The sequence below is a fragment of the Cyrtonyx montezumae genome, unplaced genomic scaffold, assembly GCF_038088225.1.
Source record: "Cyrtonyx montezumae isolate F1298 unplaced genomic scaffold, pur_monq_1.0 scaffold_23, whole genome shotgun sequence".
Lineage (NCBI taxonomy): Eukaryota > Metazoa > Chordata > Aves > Galliformes > Odontophoridae > Cyrtonyx > Cyrtonyx montezumae.
Window position 1 is genome coordinate 11,855,591 of NW_027071970.1, and position 14,893 is coordinate 11,870,483.

At 55.7% G+C, this 14,893-nt stretch overlaps 1 protein-coding gene across 1 annotated transcript; it reads left to right on the forward strand.

Annotated features, from left to right (window-relative positions):
* The first annotated feature begins 3,049 nt into the window (after positions 1 to 3,049).
* FAM222A (family with sequence similarity 222 member A) lies at positions 3,050 to 13,739 on the forward strand. The gene is made up of 2 exons (XM_065738690.1): positions 3,050 to 3,137; positions 11,962 to 13,739. The coding sequence occupies exons 1-2, from the start codon at positions 3,050 to 3,052 to the stop codon at positions 13,146 to 13,148; spliced, it is 1,275 nt and encodes a 424-aa protein (XP_065594762.1). The 3' UTR covers positions 13,149 to 13,739.
* The last annotated feature ends 1,154 nt before the right edge of the window (positions 13,740 to 14,893 follow it).

A 14,893-nucleotide genomic window follows, 5' to 3' on the forward strand; every position in this document is an offset into this window, starting at 1 on the left:
CCCTGGGCAAGGTGTCGTCAAACTTTCTTTTTTATTCTCTCTCACGCTCCCCGTGATTTACCGCGAGGTGACCTTTCCTGCGCTGAGCTGTCGGCATCGCGTGCCGCGTCCTCCTCCTGCCCCTCGTCCTCCTCCTGCCCCTCGTCCTCCTCCTGCCCCACGTCCTCCTCCTGCCCCTCGTCCTCCTCCTGCCCCGCGCCTGCTGCTCGTTTTAAGGGCTCATAGCATCCCCATTCTGCCCCTCTCCATCTCCCCTGGCTCGTTACCCCGCTGCCCAGCCGGGCTGTGCGCTGGGGATGCGGTGCCCGCTCAGCTTCGTTAGCGCCGTGCATCCCTGCCCGGTGGTGGCAGACACGGCCCTTTCTTTCCCTAACAAGGGGCCAGCTTCTGCAATCCCCTTTATTCATTGTTCTGCCGAGGCGAACGGCACAGACCCAATTCAGGCTGAGACTTTGAAAGTTCCCTTTCTTCCCCCCCCCCCCCTCCTGTCACATTTTCTTTTATCTAAATCCTCGCCTATGAAAGCCTCTATCGACAGCTGCGCTGGCCTTATCTCTCTGGAGGGACCTTCGTGGGGCTCTCGGAGGAGATAAGACCGTCTTATCGGCCTCTGATGTCAGAGAAGGTGCCAAACCCTTCTGTCATTGGAGCTTTAGACACAGAGGGTATTTATTTTTTTTTATTAAAGTCACAAAGACCTTGGGTTTATAAATAGTCCGATGGAGCGATAGGGCTTGGAAATTAGCAGGCTGGGGGGCAGGGAGGGAGGCAGTGGGAACGGGGCTGGAACAGAGGCAGGAGGAGGAGGATGGTGGGGACACAGTGTCCCCAACCCTTCGGGAGCAGGGCATTGCCGCCTCCTGCTCCCTGCACGCCCCTGGGTGATGAGCGGTGCCCTGTGCCAGCACACCATGGTGACAGCGCCTGCTGGGGGCTCGCTGGCTCGGGGTTAACCTTGTCCCCATCCCAGCAGAGGAAGGAAGGAGGAGTGATCCCCAGACCCTTGGCAGCAGTGCTGTGGGGCTGTCAGCCGGGCAGCCCCATCCTCACCCCACAGCCCTGCTGTGATTTGTGCCGTGGCGGCCGTGGGCCTGGCAGGGGCACCGTGACTCGGGGCAGGGCATAAAACTGCTGAGTGTTGCCTTTCTTGCCATGAAAGAGCCAGAGCAGCTTGAACTAAATCGGATCCTGCTGATTGGAATTAGCTCCAGTGCAGATGGAGCTCACTAAGCTGGCGCTAAGCGTTCGAACGGCGCGGCGTCCAACTCCCATCAGCTGATTCAAGGGCTTTTGTGGGCAGCATTAACAAAATGCCACCGAGCGGACAGGAGCCCGTTGTGCGGGGGCTGAAGGTCTCCACCTCGCGCCAGGGTCAGCCCGAGGCACCGGGGTGGGAGATGGCGACAGCCCGGGGTGGGGGTCCCATCCCCGCTCCCACGGCCGCAGCCATCGCTGGGGGTGGGGGACGCAGCCGGGCCCGGTCCCCGTGGGGCACGCCAGTTCCCGAGCAGTCAAGTGTGCTCAGGCTCTGAATAAGAAGCACTTCATTCTCTTTTCAAACTGTATAATTTCTGCCTGATTGTAATGGCATATTTTAAAATTACCAGAAATCGAAGCCGGAAAATGGATACGGCTGCTTTTACTGCGAGCTGCATTAACAAAGGATATGTAATGCGCGAAATAAAAACACCTCCCTGCCCCCCTCCTCCTTTTTTTAAGACAGTAATAGGAGAAAATTGGTTTTGAAACTGAATAAAAGTCCCTTTCAGAGGAAATCATTTCTTTCAGGGTACCTTTGCTGAAAGTAAAATAGTGAATAATGAAAGGTGGTTACATGATTGTCTTTCATTTAGAGAGCGCTAGGACAGATGGAATCTGGGAGAAATGCAAGATTGGAATAATTGCATGGTAACAAGGCGCTTGTTGTGAAATTAGTATCTTAAGAAAGTAGTGAAAAAGGCTTTTACTCATGAATACTTCATTATTAGGGGAAAACAGCACCATTTGGGTTCTCCAGACACCTGCTCCGTGTGCCGCGGCTCTTCCTCGCCTCCTGCTCCTCACACCTTGCTCTCAGTGCCTCCGATCCCAAATGTTGCAGCTCTGGGGGCTGCCGTGTCCCCACCCTGGGGACGAGGCAGGAGCTCGGGGTCCCAGGCTCGTGTTGGTGGCTGGGAGCAAGGCCTGCAGCCTTTGCTCAGCTCCAGGTGGGTGGGAATGGTTCCCAACAGCGTCCGCCCGTTGTGCACAGGGAGTAAAGATCGCGCAGTGATTGCTGTGGCTGCTGAGCAGTCTGTGCTGCTGGGCTGCAGTCCCTGTGCTGCCGCTCTTGGCCCCACCTTGCGTTGTCCTGGTGTGGGCAGGACAAGGATGCACTGTGCAGTGTCCTGCTGCGACCGGGAGGATGTGAGGGAGCTCTCCAAGGGGTGAGGATGGAGCTGGGAGGGCAGCGGTCCCTGTGGTGGAGCTGGGGAAGTGAGCTACCCTCTGTGACATCCAGTGCTGACGCCTCATGTGGACCAAAAAGCGCTGCTCTGTGGATGGGTTTGCTGCCACCACAGCTCGCTCAGTGCCACGGTGGCTCCTGCAGGACGTGCCATGTGCAGGACGTGCAGTTCAGATTGGTGGTGGGAACAGCCCCTGCAGATTTTCCTGCTGGAATTTTACACACCCCAGGACCCAGCAGGATTTTGCTGCCTGCGGGCCGGATCCCTGCAGTGCCTCCAATGGCTGCAGCTGTCCCCGGGAGCAGGAGGAGCTGCTCTGTTTCCTTCAGGAAGAGCAGAAAGCATCACGGGGAGCACCAACCACCCACTGAGCCCTTCATCTTTATTTTATAGAGCTTCATATTTATTTAAGGCTTCCATACTTATTTATTTATCTCCAAAAGAGCAAAGGCCCCCACGCAGTGGGTGGGGGAGCTCCCAGCCTCCGTGCGTGCAGGCTTTGCCCAGCGGTGGGTGCGGGTTTGTGGCCGGACCCCTCCTTACTGCTGCCTCTTCTCTCAGCAGTGCACGGTGCTGCAGCGGCCGGCCGGGACTCTTGGACCATGCTGGCGTGCCTGCAGCGAACCCAGAACCCACCCGGGCAGCACCTGGCCTGCCCCAACCCCAACAAGGTGCTGGAGCCACGCAAGTGTAAGTGCCTGGGGCTGCGGGGAGGGATGGCGTCGCAGCACTGTGGGGCTGATGGGGGGGGGGTCTCAGGTCTGGGATGCTCCAAGATCTGGGATGCTCTGAGGTTTGGGATGCTCTGAGATCCGGGATGCTCCCAGGTATGGGATGCTCTCATGTCCAGGATGCTCTGGAGCCAAGCTGGTGCTCCGCTCTCGGCATCCCCAGGGCACGCACGCGCCGCTTGCTGCTTTGATGCTCCTTGTCTTATTGGAAAAGACATTTATTTAACTGATAATTAAAAAGAGCAGGAGAAGCGGGGGTGGGGGGGCTGGGGGAGGAAGAAGACAAGATAAGCAAATTAAATTGGGTCGCCGGGGCTGATAAGTGGGACTTCAGAAAACCTCGTGCAACCGCCTGCAAAGCTCGGCACAATGCCTCTACCTGCTCACAGCTCCCAGGCCTCCAGCCCCACTCCCTCCTTTCCCTCCATCCCTTCCCCCCGTAATTACTTTCCCAGTTTTGCTGCAGCTCGCCTTCCCGACGAGCTGGCCTTTCAGATAAGCTGTAAACTAGTTACATTAAAATGGGTTCCAAAAGGTCACTCCAGTAAAGCACCTGTCTCTCCCAGCCTTTGTCTCTCAATCCAAACCATGATTAAATGTATATTTAATGAGCCTGCTTTAGGCAGGCATGTTTGACCTCCCCGGCTGGGAAAGACGCATTAAGATTCTCAAGTGATGAATGTGTGTTTTAAAGAGGGGAGTGGATATTTTTCTGCTGGTCTCAGTTGGATTTTTAAACATTGCAGGCTGAAGACAAATCAGCTGCTAAAGCTCTGCTTGTTAGTGTGTGACAGCCCCTAGGCATTTGTTTAATGATCTGTATTTTCCCGGAGATGTTTTCCCCTCTACCTGGGTGCCCTGGCACCGCTGGCACAGAGTGGCACCAGCTTTGCCCAGGGGTACACGTGGGAGCTGGGGCTGCCGTGTGGGGCACGGGGCGGATGGGACCAGTGACCCCTCAAGCACTTTGCACCCAGGCACCTCTGGGCTTTTGGCTCTCCGTGGCCTTGGCAAAGCAGGCAGGGCCCGTGTGCTCGCACTGAATCTGTGCTGCTCAGGTCTCCTCCCTATTAGTGTCTGCAAGGAAAATGAATGTTGCTCTTGTAAAATGATTCCTAATCCGTCATGCCTGAGCAGCAGCACGGGGCTGGCGCGAGGGCTGCGGCTCCCGGTGCTCCTTGGTGCCATGTGCTAATGAGGAGCTGTGCCCACGAGGCCAGGAGCTGCAGGGCAGAGCCTGGTGGGGTGCAACGGGGACCCCAGGAGCACAGCACCGCGTGCTCTGTGTTGTGCCCGCTGTGATGCTGAGGTCAGGATGCAGCTGCCTGTGCCTGTGGTGTGCCCTGGGCATCCTGGGGGTGGCTGAGGGCTGGGGTCTGTCACAACAGCTGCAGTGGAGCAGCACCCTAGAGCTTGGTGTGGGGAGTCAGTGCTTCCCGGGATTTGCCATCCTGCTGAGATGTCATTTCCCAGCTCCTGAAATGGACGAGATGCCAAAACAACACAATCTGAGAGCCTGGAAGTGGTGCTGCCACGCAGCAAAGCACCGCCAGCAGTGACAGCCACCCGTGTCCCAAGAAGGGTCCTCTGCCCCAGGATCCCCACACTGCATCCCTCGCAGAGCTGCCTCTGCAGCCTGACCCAAGCAGGAGGGGAGTGCATAGGGGCTGGGGGCCCCCACCCGTGGGGCAGAACCACACTCTGGGGTTCATCCCTCCCACCCCCGGCGTGGCCGCGTTCCCCCAGCGCGCTCGCTGCTGGCCAGGTCACCTTAATCAAAGTTGAGCTGACCGTATGTTTCCGCTCATTATGGGAAAATACAGCATGTCTCTCTCCTCTCTGCCTCCTGCTATTTCAAATTAAATTGCAGGTGACATTCAGGGCCACGCATCTGGTTTTGAATACAATTTTCCCTTCTTTATTTATGGCACCTGCGGGGAGCGGGGCAGGGAGGAGCTCGTCCCGCAGTGCCTGCCAGGCTACTCGGACAAGACAGCATTTTCTTAAAATGAGACACAATTTAGAAGTGCCTCTGATTACTTAATTTGCTCCTGAGTATCTCAGTAATTATCTTTATGGGTCTTATTTCTGTCCTCTGGCATTGTTTCTGTCGATATTAAATGAGTCTGGCTCTCGGCACATCGGCCGTCTGGCCCGGCACCACTGTGAAATCCTATTACCCCGCCGGTGCCACTGATTAATTTTTGTATTAATTTCACGTAGAAGGTGAGCGGATTCATTTTCCTGCCCGTGGTGGGAGCCTCACCCCCCCCGGTTGTTCCCTGTACCCCTGCCCCAACACGTGGTGCCCTGCGCTGTGGCACAGCCACCCCCGAGCACCCCTGTGGGTGCTGGCACCGAGATGCTCACAGCAGCAGCCACTGCTGTCACTGCTGTTGTGTGGTGGACATTGCGCTGGGACGGTGCCCCACTCCAGAGGGGATCAGGAGCTTCAGAAGGAGCAGCATCCTTGGGAAAATATCACCTCCAATGAAGCCCGGCAGGCTGCTCCCTTCTCATTTTATTCCGTGTGCGATACAGGAACCCTGAGCTTTATTTAAATTATAAATCAAACAATACCACTCGTGGCTCAGCCAAACTCTTTGCTCCTCTCACTCCCGCAGCGATGGCTGATATTCAATAAAATGTCCCTTTCTGAGTGCCCCCCTCTGGAGCCCACCGTGCTGCCCTCAGCTGGCCGGGCCGTGGAGTGTTAGCCAGCAGGGGTGGGCAGCCCCTCGAGCTCTTCAGCTTTAGGATGTGAACTCCCATCATGACATCTCACGTTGAGTTGCCCATTGCGGGGCTGTGCAGGGGCTCGTGGTGCTGCAGCCCTGGGGCTGTGGGATGCCCCGGTGTTCTGTGGGTCTGCCTGGGAGGGCAGAGGGCTCTGTCCCTGCCAGATTTGTCCTGCTGGTGCTTTCTCCACCTGCCCATTTGTGGTGCTGACAGCTGCAGGCTCGTCTCGTTATTCCCAGCTGCCCCATTAGTGCAGGGAAGCCCAGGCTGCTTGGAAAGGTCGCTCCACTGTGCAGCCCAGCTGCAGACAGGGGAACGTTGCCCTGATTCTGTGTGCTCTCCTTCCACCAGCCATACAGGCAGTGTGGCTGCGTGCCCTCACCTCGCTCCCACTCCCACCACGTTCCCCAGAACACATGGCTGCTGCTCACTGGGATGCCTGGCTCAGGGTCAGTGCAGGACCCGGTGTCACAGCACAGGGAGGATGAGGAGGGCCAAAGCAGTCCCTCTGAGCACCACAGCTGCATAGGAGGGGGATGCTGTGTCCTTACCTTGACGCACTGAAGGGCTGCGGAACGACCCCACCTGTTTGTGGCACATCGGGAGCTTTGCTGAGCTGTGTGTTCTCCCTCCTCTTCTGCTCCCTTTTTATTTTTCTCAGATGCCTTTTAGAAAGATGAGATAACGAGCGCTGTTTGTTTACGGGGCCCTGTTGTGGAACAAAAGGGGGCTGACGTGCTCGCATCAAGTGCCACCTTTTGCTGCAGACATCACTGCTGTAGGGTTGGATGCTGCAGGGGCAGCTCTGAGCTGTGCGTATATGGGTCCTGAGCTGCTTCTGGGGCATCCCAGATTCCCTGTGCACGATGGGATGCACCCGTGGCAACTCACCTCTGAGTGATAAAACTCTTTAATTGCATATGGGATAAAACTGCATTGAATGGCTTCTCATTACACAGTTCCACTTACACCAAGGGCATTTTCATTAGAGTAGCTGCAGCTAAGCTCTGCTTTTGTACACACCCATAAAATATCATTTTAATTTCATGAGGGGTTACACATGAGTGAAATAAGATTAATTCTTTCATTTTCAGTTTCTGGAAGGGATCGGTTAATGACGGTTCTGCGTATTTATATACGTGCCATAAAAAAAAAAAAGAGTTCAATTAACTGCCATGCCCAAAATGTGCTGTTGACTTGCACTTTCCCTGCCAGGAAACGCTGCAGAAACACTTTCGATCGGTCACGTGTGCTGGGGGAGACAGGTGGGTGAGGGAGCTGAGCACGGGGATGCTGTCTGGGTGAGACCCCGTGGTCGTCAAGGATGGAGCTGGGCCTGAAGCTCTGGGTGCGCTCAGCCCGTGGTGACCCATCCCTTGAGTGATTTTTATTTGCGTTCAAACTTTTCCCCATCACTCTTTCTCAGCCATTGCAGGGGTTTCTCTGCTACCTGGGCCTCAATGGGAGCTGTGGCTTCAGGAGCTTTGCTGTGCTCCGTCGGTCACACCAACCACAGGCATGAAAGGCACAAGATCTGACGTTAGTACGCTGTCCTTGGCATGCATCTGGCCCAAGTGACAGAGTGAGGGGCAGGGGTGAGCTGCAGGGCTGTGGAGGGGTCCCTCCTGCTCCCATCGGTGGCTGCTTGGTGGGGTTGCGTCAAGGTGGCCTTGGGTTGGCACTGTGTCAGCCGTGGGGTGGCACCGGGATGGCATAAGGGCAGCATCAGGGTGGGATAAGGGTGACATCAGGATGACAGTGGGGTGGCCTTGAGATGCTACCAGGACAGGGTTGGGGTGGCCCCAGGATGCCACTGGATTTGAACTGGGGTGCCATCGTGGTGCTGCTGGGGTGGAACTGGGGTGCCGTCCTGCTGCCATTACATGGACACAGAGGTGACATCAGCGTGCCCCCAGAGCCAGCACCCCCACGCCTCCTGCCCGGCTGCTGGCCACGGCAGCACACAGTGCTAATACCTCGGCGAGGAGACAAATAGAAAGTGACACATGTGTGTGTAGACTGGTATTTGTGGTGACGCTTTGACTGCAGATAATAAAGTGCTCGCCCTGAGGTGATCCAATTCAGCAAACGCCTCGGCAACGCCGCGCTCCTTCAAGGGAGAGAATAAAGGGGAGGAAAAAAGGCCCGTCTGAAATGACATGTCAGCCTAAAAAGGGAACGTGTTAATGGATGAATATCTCGGGATGGCAAAGCCCTGCTCTTCCCTTTGTGCTTTGTCATGAATTTTGTTGTCTTTGCACATTACGGCTCCTGCGCTGCTGCCGCTCGAGGTTTGCCACCTACGTTTATTCAGATGGATTTCTGCAGCTATTATTCCTGTAGTTGTTGTTAATTTAAGACCTTGAAGCCGCTGTGCGTTTTTCTCCTAGCGGGGTGGCTCTGCTCTGTGGCAGCTGCGTGCAGAGCAGGGCTGGGGGCTCCCACCGTGGGGACCCTTCAACTGGAGGGCTCTTGCCATTGAGGGGCTCCTGCGAGCGATGCTAGCAGGGGATCCCATGGTGGCGTGGCAGAGCCCGCTGTGCCATACCCGGGGATGCCATGAGGCTGCTGTGTGCCCCAGGCAGTGCTGGCGGGGGGCTGGGCACCACGCAGGTGCAGACCCCCTCCACTGCGTCCGCCACACGGCCTTTGCAGAGCACCCATCCTGGGGACACCATCACCATAGAAACCACCGCGCTTCAAAGGGTGGAAAACAGCAGAACCCGACAGGGAAGGAAGGAAGGCGCGTGGCAGGGGCAGCCCGAGTGCAGCTCAGCCGGGGCAGCACCCCCACGTGTCCCCACGTGTCCTCCCCGGTGCCATTGTGGTGCCACTGCTACCCATGGAGCTTTGTCAACAGCAACTCGGACCCCAGCGTCGGGGCTTTGTGTGTTTGTCAACACTCACCACGCTTTGTTTGTTTTCTTCCAAGTGTTGTGCAAATATTTAGGCTTTGAAAAGCTGCTCCAAGTTTCACAGAGAGAGAAGGGGACTGCTGCTCTATTTTAGGAGCTTTGGCGATGCTGAGGCTTCCCCACTACGTGGGAGCAGAGCACGTTGTCCCAGTGCTGGGTGAGCTCTATGTGGGAGCTCTCCGGGTGGCACAGCTCGTCCAGTTTCTCTTGCCACTGGTGGCAAAGCGTTCCCGTGCCTTTTGTCAGACATTTTGCACAGGCTTTTCCCTCGGAGCACAGCAGGGCTGAGGCTGCCCCAATCCATAAACAAAGATTTATCTCGGATTGCCACGTTGTCAGGGCCTGGGTTTTAAATCTGTGTCTTGAACCGAATTTGGTGGCCAATTTGCTAAAGTAAAAAGTTGTTTAGCTGGAGGCGTAATCTTATAAGCCTATGCTGCCATTATAATGGCTTCTCATTTCTGCCTGGCTTTCCAATAATGCTTTGAGCAGAAGCTTGGAGTAATATAAAAAGCCATAGGATTATTACTGCGGGCGATGCATTTTCCATTTACAGTAATAAAATACTGAAGAAACAAAACAATTTAAAATTCCAATAAAATTCAAAACAAATCTTTGGCTGCTGAGCAGATTCAATTATTTAGCTGTTATTGAGTGCAGGAAAAATAGAGCAAGCCAGGGAGGGAGAGCCCAAAGCTGGCTGTGTGTTATCCGGGGAGAAGGTGAGAGGAGGTGGGAGATGTCCCGTGGCACCCGATGGGAGAGGCAAGCACCAAAGGGTGTTGTGAGGATGGGAACTGTGGGGTCATAAGGGTTGGAAGAGACCTCGAAGTTCAACGAGTCATCCTCTCACCACCATGTCTGTTCGGAGAGTCATTAAGACCTCCAAGATCATCAAATCCAGCCATCAGCCCACCCCCACCGTGCCCACTCAGAACCGTTAAGGTTGGAAAAGACTCCAAGACCATCAAATCCAACCACCAACCATCACCACCGCGCCCACTAACCCGCATCACAGTGCTGCCTCCCCATCCCCCACATCTCCTCCTGCCATGGCTGCGTGGATGAGCCGCTCACTGCTCCGAGCAGAGGGGGCTCCACCACGTGCCCCCACCTTCGGCGTGACGTCCCCAAGGGTTCAGCTTCAAGGGGGCGGGGGGGAGAAAGCTGCTGGCGGCCGGCTGAGCGTCGGGCAGGCTGTCTGTGCCTGACGGGTGACGGCACTGCTTCGGGAGAGTTTGCATCTCTCAGTAATTACAGCCCTTAGAAAGCAGTAATTACTCCGGAGAGGGGGAGCCGCTTACCAGCAGCGTGCGGGAGCGCGCCAGGAGCCTCTTGGAAATTGGTAGCTCTGTAATTTTCCCAGTGGGGGTTTGGTGCGTCACCCTGATATGTGACAACACACTGAATTTGTGACTTGTCAAATCCAGCCCAGCTGGTGTGAAGAAGGCGACAAAGGAGGCTCCTGGCTCCTCCTGGCTCCCCCTGGGCGAGCTGGCAGCCGTGCACGAGTGCCGCTGCGTGGGGCGATGCCGCCCGTCCACCCAGTCCCCCTTCTCTGGTTTTCATTTTTTGTTTTGGTATTTATTTATTTTTGCTCAGAAAGGAGTATTCTCCTCCCTCGGTGGAATGGGTTCATTAGGGATTCTGCGAGCGTCACCAGCTAATTAGTGTCATGTTAATTGAGCGTTCACGACGCTGCCACCTCCAAGGGCAGCGGTGCCGGCGTGAAGGGGAATGCAGATGTGCGGTGCTCGCGGTGCTGCTGGGCAGGTGTCCCCAGTCCCCCACCAGGTCCCAGGACTGGTCATACTGGGTGGGTTTGCCCAGCATGAGCGGAGCCCACGTTCTGCTGCTAGAGGCTGTAACATTAAATCCTGCTCAAAGAACCTGCTTTTAATTGGCTTAATATACTCGTTAATAACAGTGTCTACTTAAGACACCTGTAAAAAGCCCATAACATTAAGTTAATGGGAGAAATGGCTGGTGAGCACTGTGCCATTCTGCCTTTTAAACTGCTGGTAGGCCGTGTTAATGGAGAGGAAAGAGGTGGCCATCCATGGCCTCGCTCCCCGTGGATGTTCCTGCTCCCCCATGGCTGTTGTACACCAGGGCCCAGGGCTGCGAGTGCGCCAGCATCCCCCTAAGTACTGCTTTTAAAGTCAGGCCTTGTTCTTGTAGGCACAGGGAAGGGCCCCCGAGAGTCCTCGGTGGCACTTGGCGTGGGGTGGGCTGGGGATGGCAGGTGTCCACCAGTCGAGCTCGCGACTTTTTGGAGCAACACGGTGCTTGAGCCCTCTCCACACTGGAAGATGTGGGGAGGTAATGGGGCGGTGGATAGACCCATGGGGCCTGCCTCCTTCAGCTCCTTGTTAGCAGTGTCTCCGTGGATAGAGGCAAATGCATGGGCACTGGGACCCAGCACCCCTCTGCACACACGTGCTGGTGTGGACGTGTGCGCGCGTGTGCAGATTTTAAACACCTAATTTATTCCATCTATTAGATAGATTTTGTAGATTTAATCATTTTCACAGTTGGTGGCTCATTGGATACTCAAGATAAACTCCAAATGAAAGTATAATGGGTACGACAAATGAGTTTTCACACCAGAATGGCAGAAACTTGCTTGGGAAAGAGTTTGAAAGGAACAAAAATATATACATATCTAATTTTTTTTTTCCCTGCAGTGGCTTTTGCTGACTACAGTAGGTTACCACAGTTAATTTCACCAGTTTTGTTCATCTGTAAAATTGCATAAAAGTGACATTTTTGTGCTCATTATAGGAACTGCTGATTTATGGCTGGTAAATGCAATGCTTTTCCATTTTTGGTGAGCTTCTCGTAGCAGCGCAAAGCACCCATGAAATTGCTTGTATAATGTAGTTTAAATCCAATCTCGGAGAAAGATTCCCCCGTTGGGTAAAGTGACATTTCCATTCTCCACACCGGGTTTATTTTAGGCCACTTAGAAGTGACTTTCGAAGCGCGAGGGGGCAGGTTTGTGCCGTGACCTCGTTTCCGTTGGGAGGGCGATGCTGGAGGAGGAGGTGAGGAGGAGGAGGAGTGGGTGAGGCTGAAGGACGGCCGCGGGTCTTGGAGTGGGGCTGATGTTGTGCCTTGCTTCTGCAGGCGAGACGGCAGCGCCCATGCATTCCCCGCGCTACCCCAGCCCCGCCGAGCTGGACGCCTATGCACAGAAAGTGGCCAACAGCCCGCTGACCATCAAGATCTTCCCCACCAACATCAGGGTCCCACAGCACAAGCACCTTAACCGAACGGTCAATGGCTACGACACCACGGGGCAGCGCTACAGCCCCTACCCCGTGCACGCCGGCGGCTACCAGGGCCTCCTGGCCATCGTCAAAGCCTCCAGCAAAAGCGTGGTGAAGAACGCGGAGGGCAAGCGGACTAAGCTGTCTCCTGCGCAGGCCGGCGTCGCTCCCTACCCATCCTCAAGCACTTTAGCCCCAGGCCCCTCCTGCGCCGGCCCGCTGAGCTACCACCAGAAGCAGCTGGAGGGCCCCGTGCCCCCCAACGTGACGGTGGCGGGCTCGGCGCTGCCGCTGGCGGGCCGGGGCCTGGCGCTGCCGCCCTCCAACCTGCCCTCCATCCAGAGCATCATCTACCAGCTCAACCAGCAGTGCCAGGCCCAGGCTTCGCAGCCCGCCTGCCCGGCGCTGCCGCCCGCCCACCCCAGCCCGGCCAAGCACGGCGCCTTCCCCGCCATGGCCTCGGCCTACGCCGTGCTGCCCGAGTGCCGCAAGGGAGCCGAGCTGCCGCTGGGCTCCACCCCGGCGCTGGGGCCGAAAGCGGGGCTGTACCCCGACGGCGTGGACTATCTGCTGTGGCAGCAGAAGCAGCAGCAGCACCTGCGGGTGTACAGCGGGGGCAGCGGGGCCCTCAGCAAGTCGCCCGAAGCCTGCGCGGCCGCCTCGCGGCCCTATGGGCCGACGGGGGAGAAGGTGAGCTCGTCGCCGTTGAACTGCATGCACGGCAACTTCGCGGTGGGGCAGTACTTCGTGCCGCCGTGGAACAGCGTCCTGGTCACCCCCACCAGCGACTGTTACAACCCACCGCCCGAGCTGGGCCCCGCACCGCGCGAGCTCGGCGTGCCGCCGGCCGACGGGCTGCCCAGCAAGGCGCTCTGCAACACCTCCATCCTCAGCAGCAGCCTCCAGTCGCTGGAGTATCTCATCAACGACATCCACCCGCCCTGCATCAAGGAGCAGATGTTGGGCAAGGGCTATGAGACCGTGTCTGTGCCAAGGCTCTTGGACCACCAGCACGCCCACATCCGCCTGCCCGTCTACAGATAAGGGGCGGCCGCTGCTCTTCCCAAAGCCAGGATGGCGGCCGGGCCCTCCGGCGCCGCGAGGCCGTGGTGGGGTGATGGGGTTGGTTGGGGTTGGCTGCCGACACGGGTCCCCCAGGTACTGGCACGGAACCGGGCTCATCGAACCGGGTGCGCCCGCTGGAAGCCAAGGATGAAGGAATGCTTGTCTTATATAGCTCAGAAATCATTTTATTTCCACGAATGTGAACAGGGAATCGCTACGAGTTGCTGCTATCCAGGGAGAGGAGCTCCGCTCTGCGCACGGCGTGGGCCGCAGGCAGGGCCCCGCCGCGCTCACCTTTAGCTGAAGTCCGTAACTTGCACTGCTTTGATTAAAGCTCATAACTGGGGACAGCCTGGACACTATTTAAGAAAAAAAACACTTGAAAACTTGAACAGATTTTTTCTTTTTTTTTTCTCTCTTTTTTTTTCTCTTTTTTCTTTTCATTTTTTCAGTTGCCCACAGCGCGCATCTTTGGTGCTGGCCAACGAGGGGGATGAGCCCACAGCATTGCTCCCATCTTACAGACTTCCAAGGTTTTAGGTTTTTTTTTTTCTCTCTTTTCTTTGATTCCTTTTTTTTTTTCCACTTCCTTGTTTCCCCCCTTTTTTTTCTGACTGCCTGTTATATTTCTGCTCCATTCTAGAGGCAGACAATACGTAGGACCACATGCAGCCCTCACACCAGAGTGGGGTATGGCGTATTTCCTTTTCCTCATATTTTCTCTCTTCCTTTTCTTTCTTTTTAAGCAGTTGAGAAGCGCTCGTTGCGCTCCGTTATCCACTCGGTGTAATTATGTGCTTAATAGGTTTGCTCATTTAGAAAAGGCTCTGCATCACAAAATGTTTCCTGATGATTCAAGGAAACCGAAACCCTACCCCAATGAAACCTAAGGTGATTGTGCTCAGAAAAGAGGTACTGTATCCCTGAAAGGCCTGTTCAAGCACTAAGTGCATTTACAAATCTCTGAGAATGTTTTTTTTTATACTAAAATCGACCATTATATTCTACTGTGAGAAGTGCTGTCTGCACTTATATTGTTTTAAAAATGAGAGAAAACAAACGAGATAAAAAAAAATAATAATAACAACCACAAAACCTGCAAGCTGTGTGTCCGGATGTTGTTTTTCCCAAAGTAAAACCAGGATGTCACTGGACGTGTGCTCTGGATTTTGTTTGCTTCCTGTGGCTCTCCCCCAGCCCTATGGGGACCCGCTGTCCCACCCCCAGCCCGACTTCACCCCGCGGATTTTAGGGCACGGAGGAGCACCTATAAATAACCTCCTAACACTGCTGATCCATTAATCCGGCGGTGGCAGCAGGAGGGATGCACGCATGTGTGTGGGGTGTGCCCCCACTGGGGCACTGGGGCAGCACTCAGCCCAGCGCTGTCCCCACTCGATGCCATCGGGTGTGTGGCACCGCTCCCACCTGGGTGAAGTTATTTGTCCCATAAAGCTGGCAGCTTCCCATCCCAAGTGACAAGTGGGTTGCATTAGGGTACGGTGAACATGTGTTCTTCCCAAACCTACCAGGACGGGCACGGGCACGGGGACGGGGATGGGGCCGTGACTGCATGAGGCAGAGCAGCTCCACCCACTTTGGTCGCTCTCTGTCATATGTAATTGTGGGGACAGCAAGCGAGCATAACAGCCAGTCAAGGCAACAAAAAGAGGAACTGGGGCAAAAGGACAAGCAAAGGGACAGCAGCGTCCCATGGGGACACC